At 44.6% G+C, this 6,341-nt stretch overlaps 1 protein-coding gene across 1 annotated transcript; it reads left to right on the plus strand.

Annotated features, from left to right (window-relative positions):
- Window positions 1–768: 768 nt before the first annotated feature.
- EAH_00015970 (hypothetical protein, conserved) lies at window positions 769–5,476 on the plus strand (the record flags this gene model as incomplete). The annotated part of the gene is made up of 9 exons (XM_013391073.1): window positions 769–901; window positions 1,105–1,331; window positions 1,545–1,664; window positions 2,152–2,194; window positions 2,544–2,622; window positions 3,156–3,267; window positions 3,638–3,746; window positions 4,408–4,565; window positions 5,315–5,476. The coding sequence occupies 9 exons, from the start codon at window positions 769–771 to the stop codon at window positions 5,474–5,476; spliced, it is 1,143 nt and encodes a 380-aa protein (XP_013246527.1).
- Window positions 5,477–6,341: the final 865 nt, after the last annotated feature.

Genomic DNA, 6,341 nt, shown 5'->3' on the forward strand with positions numbered 1-6,341 from the left:
TGGTTCATCTGTTTTTATGGCCTTGTTGCATTAATAGTAGTGAAAAAGTGTAAACGTTCTAAAATTAATATTGGTTTGCAGCAACTTTGCCCGCCTGTCGACACTCCAGGCACAAAGCGGCGTTCTAGAGTGTGTACGAAGGACGATGCATGTACAGGGAGAACCTCCTCAAGCGGCTTCCTGTTCTTCGTATTTGTAAAATAATTACTTGTGATCTTGCAATAAACTAGAGCTTTAAAGCATTTGGGTGAGGCAGCACTCCCTAAGCTGTTAAACAGACCAATGGCCACTGCCAGTCGAAACAAGAAACATGCGCTTACATGGCATGAGGAACGCGTCATGCAGCGGATGCGTCTGCTACCATTTTGTTTAATCTTTTCATCTGTAATTCTCATTTAAATTGCATTTGATGAGTGCTAATTGTAGTTTAGCCGCTGCGAGATGGAAAACTAGAGGAAGCTCGAGGAAACTTCCTGTGCCATCCCTTGCACATTTTCCGCCACTGTGACATAACAACAACTCCGCAGTCTTTTTTTGACTTTTTCACTAAATGGTAATGAGCAGGTCCTACTAACTGAAGGTTACTTCTTGCTAAATTTGTTTTTTTCTCGGCCTGAAGGAGTGATTCGTCTGAAGTCGAGACTCAGTATTCGTCGATTTCAGCCTGCAAGAACTCGGTCGACTGACTTTCCGCTTCCGTTTCGCAATCTTATTTGCTTTTGAATTGTTTATTAATTGTATTTATGATTGAATTTCCCAGATTTGCTCATGGGAGGCGCTGCTTCCACTGCCGGCGGGTCAGAACCGCGCGCGTCTGCGTCGGTTCGACCTGAAGAGGAATGGATGTTGGAAAATGTGTTATTCTTTGATCCGTCGAAGCAAACGCCTCAGAGAGAAGGAGGTGACAACAGGACTATTAGAGCACAACCATAAGAGCTCTTCTTCTATCTAGCCAGCCCCAACCGCGTGTACTTTTGCTTACAGCGGGCTCGGTTCGGTGGTGTATGAACCCCAAACCGCGATCGTCTTCGTACTGCAAGAAGGCGCATTCTTGAGTTTTCAACTACTTACAAACAAATGTTGCCTGTCTGCTGTTTGTTGCAGCTTTAGCTACTTACAAGGGGCCCACAGTGCGGCGGTTTACCCCCAGCCGGGCGAAGCTGAGAAATCGAAATTTTCGGGTTTTCTTTACCATTGAAGGCCGGCGTCAGGAATACCTCCTCAGGCTCCTCAACGACCCCGTGTGCAGAATTCTCCTTTGTGATCGGTCGGGGCGTGAACTTAAGGAAATACGCACTTCCCACATAAAGTACATGCAAAGACATGACATTGTAAGCCTCTTCTTTTGCAACTACTTACCATCCTGTCTTTCGCTGAACATTGGCGAAGGTTCTCTGGAGGTTCGCTGCGCCGCAGCAAACGCTATCTGAGTTGCACAGAGGCCATATATGTATAGATGCGTTGTTCTAGGGTATATGGGGAGTGCATATCTCGGTATTTGGAATCAAATTGTACAGGAAAAGTTGGTGCTTTGTTTGTTTTAGAGGACAGACGTCTATGTGAAGACGGAAAAAGGCGACACGGCTTCCCTTTCATTTGAATTCGAAAACTCTCTCGAGGCGGAACTCTTTGGGGAGTTCGTCGTTACCCTTTTTGGAATTCAGGTAATATAGCTAACTTGCACGCAGAGTTTCAAGCTTTTATGTAGCCTTACACCCTCAACCCTGTGTTCATTCTCAATTTTATGCTAAAGGCCTACACTGTAAACCTTTAGCTGTAGAGAACAAAGCCGTAGTGGGTGCAGATATATAATATACAATGGGGATATATATATATATATATATATAGCATATGTGTTTGTAAACTATAGTCAATAAATATTATGATGGGCAGTCCAGCTAGGCACGGTGTTCACCTTTGCACTCTGCTCTGCATTCATTTTGTCGTCGTATCGTTAACTTTCTTTTTTGTTTGAAACGCCTTGTCTGGTATGTAAACAGTGGAATGGAGCATTGCAGAGGCAGCGCTATCCCCTGCAATAATAGACTTGGAGATGTGCAGCAGAGCTAGCCTACGCACTAGCAAGCTGCTTTGTCCTAGTGCATCTGCATGCAGTCTTCTTCTGTGTTTTTTTTATTGTTTTGTTCATAGGTACACTGCTTCGGCATGAAGGCAGTTCCCAAGGCTAGGCCGCGTGAGTGAACAAATGCTTGCCGTCGTTTATTATGTGAACTGTTTGTTTGTGAATATCAGTGTGTCTAGAGGCAATTGCTCGTCGATCAAAACAGTGGTTCACTTCAGCCGTCTTCCTGTGCACGAACAAGAATTGCATCTTTTCACGCATTTGCATTTCACGTTTCTCCCTTGGGAACTTCACTATAAGGCATGAATGCGTTTTCAGTAGCTACATGCATTTCGGCGGCTACCTTTATTACTATCATAGACATTGAGAGAGACGAAAAGGAGCAAGTAAAGCGGTAAAACAGAAAGGAGATGAACAATAAGGAAGAGGCTCTTCTTCTCTTCGTTTTTTGCGAGTTCAGTGGAGTTGAGGGAGAGGTCAAAGTCCAGTGATGGCTCAGACGGCTACGACTCTGAAGTGGAACGAAGCAGAGAAAATGCGTGAGGAGGAAAGAACTCGTTTACAGCTATATCTTCTCCTAGGCTTGTTCACCTCTTAAATAACCCACTTTCAAGCTGTACATTTGTTAATAGCAATTAATAGAAGACTTGCTGCATCACAGAAGCAGCAACTTGTTCCTCTTCACGCCAGTGGGGCGTGTACAGTAGTACAGCGATGTGATCATTCCACTCGTGGAAGACAGCAGCAGCATCGAGTGCTTGCTTAGATATATTTGTGCAGCAGCAGCAGCAGCATGAAGTATTTGTTAACATATATCTGTGAGACAGGAGCAGCAACAACAACCGCTTCTTTACCTCTGTCTCTGTCGTAGACCCCATGCTTCTAGCTTGCAAGATTTGTTGGTTGTTTCATTTCACTTCAGTTCAGTAATGAAAAGTGAATATATAAAACCATAGGCACTCCCTCCCCTTGTCAGTGCATGGAGTCTGTACAGCAGCGCAAGCATGAGCCATTCTTTCCATCTATTAGGGTGTACACTGAGCGTTTATTGCTTTGTTCTTTTTATATACAGACGGATGAAGGCGAGAAGGAAGCCACAAGCTCTCCAGGCGAGGACAGGCTGTCCTTTGCACGGCAATCAAGCTTGTCGTTGTGCAGTGGAGAGGCCGTCGCTAGACTTCTTGGTGAGGAGAGAAGCCAGTATGAATTAAGTGCTTTTCTCTGTTCAACCTAACTGCTCCATGGACGAGCGTCGGGTGCCGTTTGCCTCTGCTAGTCGCACGGCGCAGAACAAATGGAGTACATACACATCGAATTATACAAATGATAAAGCAACCCACCGCTGATGATGTATAGTGTTTTCTTGTAAAGGTGCATGCGTGCATTCATGCATGCAAGCATACCTTTGGATGCCTATTAAGAACAGGCGTTACTTGTGAACGTTTGCAAGTGTACTCTACGTACATTGACGGCCGTAGCTCAGCCCGTGTTGCGTTTGTTGTATTCATTTTTTTGTTCGTTTGTTTATTTGTTTGTTGGGTTTGTGTTGTGCAGAAGAACAAAAAATACAGCAGCGACTCCTCAGCAGAAGAAGACGAAGAAGCAATCAACGCCCGTCACGCCTCCAGGTACCCGGTTGCCATTGAAGGCCCTTGTGAATGCGGTGAGGTGTACACACTAATTCTATCTATTCTTATTTTGCCTGACTCAATATAAACAGCAAACACCGTCCCACCCCGCATATGCATGCATTCCGCATGGATGCGTACAGTATCCATACGCATTTCATGCATGCGCAGTGCATGCATACACAAGGTGTGCAGTATGAGTGCATCTAGTATGCATGCATCTAGCAAACATGCATGCCCAGTGCATCCAATGCATCTATGCATACCACTGACCGCGTGTGGAGTGCATCGTCGTCCTGTGGGGGTATCGCCGGCATTAGCCGTTTAACGCTTCTTTATGTGTTGCTGATTCAAGCGTGTATGCGCTTAACGCTTACGTGTGTCTATATTTGTGCATCGTTTCTCTATCTCTCTCTCTATGTATCTCTCTCTCTCTCTCTATATATATATACATATATATATATATATGTATATGTTTGTGTATCTGCCTCTGTGTCTCTCTCCCTCTCTCTCTCGCCCTCAGTCTTTTCGTATGCGTGTGTGTGTGTGTGTGTGTGTATGTATGTGTATGTGTGTATGTGTGTGTTGGGTTTCCCCCTCGCTCTGTCTCTCCATCTGTCTCATTATCTGTCTGTATATATATATATATATATGTATTTCTCTCTTTCCCTGTCTCTGTCTCCGTCTCTGTCTCAGGCAAAGAAGTGCGCCTGAACGACTTGGCAGTGCGGAGTGGTGGCCGTTTAGGGGCTCGCGTAGTGGAGTGGTTTGTAGCGAACAGGCAGGGGAAAGATCCCTCTTTCCCGGACAAGTGCGAGTCTGTGGGGCCTGTCTTCCGGCTAGGGCATAGACATGTAAACCCTTATAATACCCATTACACTACCCTTTTCATTTAGTCTTCACCTACTCAGTGCATGCATGCATGCATGCATGCTTTCTATTCTGTGGGAACGCTGATTGTATAGTGTATATATATTCCGTCACCTTTACTGAACAAGATGCATGCATGCATGCATGCAAGCGTGCATATTACTTGGAGTACATATTGGTTGTATATTGTTTATATTCTATCGTTTCTCTATGATAAGAGTGCTGAGGGTGTATGCTGATGTATGCTTTAAATGCCTGTCTATGGCGCATGCACGCATATCCACGTGTAGATGCTTCCTGTAGCTACAAGAGAAATCGCACAAATATATATAATATTATATATATGATGTACGCGTATATATATAACATATATATTATGGCTGCTATATATATATATATATTTGTATATATATCCTGTCGCATATGTATATTCTACATTATATCCCATTGCCCTGCATGCACTGGATGTGTGCAAACGCATGCAGCTTGCATGCTTTGGGCCCCTTTGACATTTTAAGCAAGTTCTGATGCTGCTGTCGCCGCTGCTGCTGTTGTTGTTGCTTGTGCTGCTGTTGTTGCCTTCGCTGCTATTGCTGCTGCTTCTGCTGCTGTTGTTGCTTCTGCTGCTGCTGCTGTTGCTGTGGCTGCTGTTGTTGCTTGTGCTGCTGCTTCTGCTGTTGCTGTGGCTGCTGTTGCTTCTGCTCCTGCTGCTGCTGCTGTTGCTGCTACACAGGTGGGGAAGTACATTCAGTTGCGGGCTTCACGGCGGCTGGAGGTGTCTGACGGGAGTCCTTTTGTTTATTCTCTGGCAGTTAAGGGGCCGGTGACTATCGACGATGAGACGGCGAGAGCGATGCTTCTGATGCTAACTAAAGTGAGAGCGAAGGGCTTGTAATATGTTTATATAATTAATGTAAATAAAAAAGAAAAAAGGGCTGCTGGTGTGCGGTGCTGCTGCTACTGCACTTCCTTGGCCTCTCGGGCGAGAAGGATTCGACGTAAATGCAGCCTTTGCAATGGTTGACACCCACAAAATAATACACATATGTAAAATAAATAAATAAGTATATATATATATCTTTATTAGGGAGAGGCGCTTTGAAAGGGGGCTTATTATTTAACTAATGGGTCTAGGTGCAGCTGCAGCAGAGGTGGAGTGCCTAGTGGTTAATGAATTGTGTCGTTGTTGTATGTTTGCATGCGTTGCGCTTCTTGTATCTCATAGAAAGAAACGGACTTTGAAGCTACGTGCAAAGGACAAGATTTGCAGCATCTATTCGGTCTCTCTCCCGTCGCTGTGGGGAATAATCAGCCTTTCTTCGACGTTACGCTCACTGTTACACGACAGGTGAATGCATGCACGCATGCATACGGTTATATGCATGCGTTTGCATGCCTGCGTGTGCATGCATGTTTACTTGCATGCATGCTTGCGTGCATACATGCATGCATGTTTACTTGCATGCATGTTTGCGTGCTTGCATGCATGCAAGCGCCTCAGTGCGGAGCCAAAGAGTTGCCGTGTTTATTCTTAACACAAATGAAGTGGTAGGGGCATGTACACCCCAGCGGGATGCACACGCGGCTGCTTGCAGTGCTGTCATGTAGATGAGGCTAGGCACAAAATGAAGCTAATAACTAGTAAATAAATAAATACATATATATTTATATCTGCTTTTATATTTATCTCTATTTTATAAACATGAAGGCGTTGATAGGGTATCTGGAACCGTTAGCATCAATAATTTTTTGTGTATTCA

Source organism: Eimeria acervulina, genomic scaffold, assembly GCF_000499425.1.
Source record: "Eimeria acervulina Houghton genomic scaffold, Eah_scaff98, whole genome shotgun sequence".
NCBI lineage: Eukaryota > Apicomplexa > Conoidasida > Eucoccidiorida > Eimeriidae > Eimeria > Eimeria acervulina.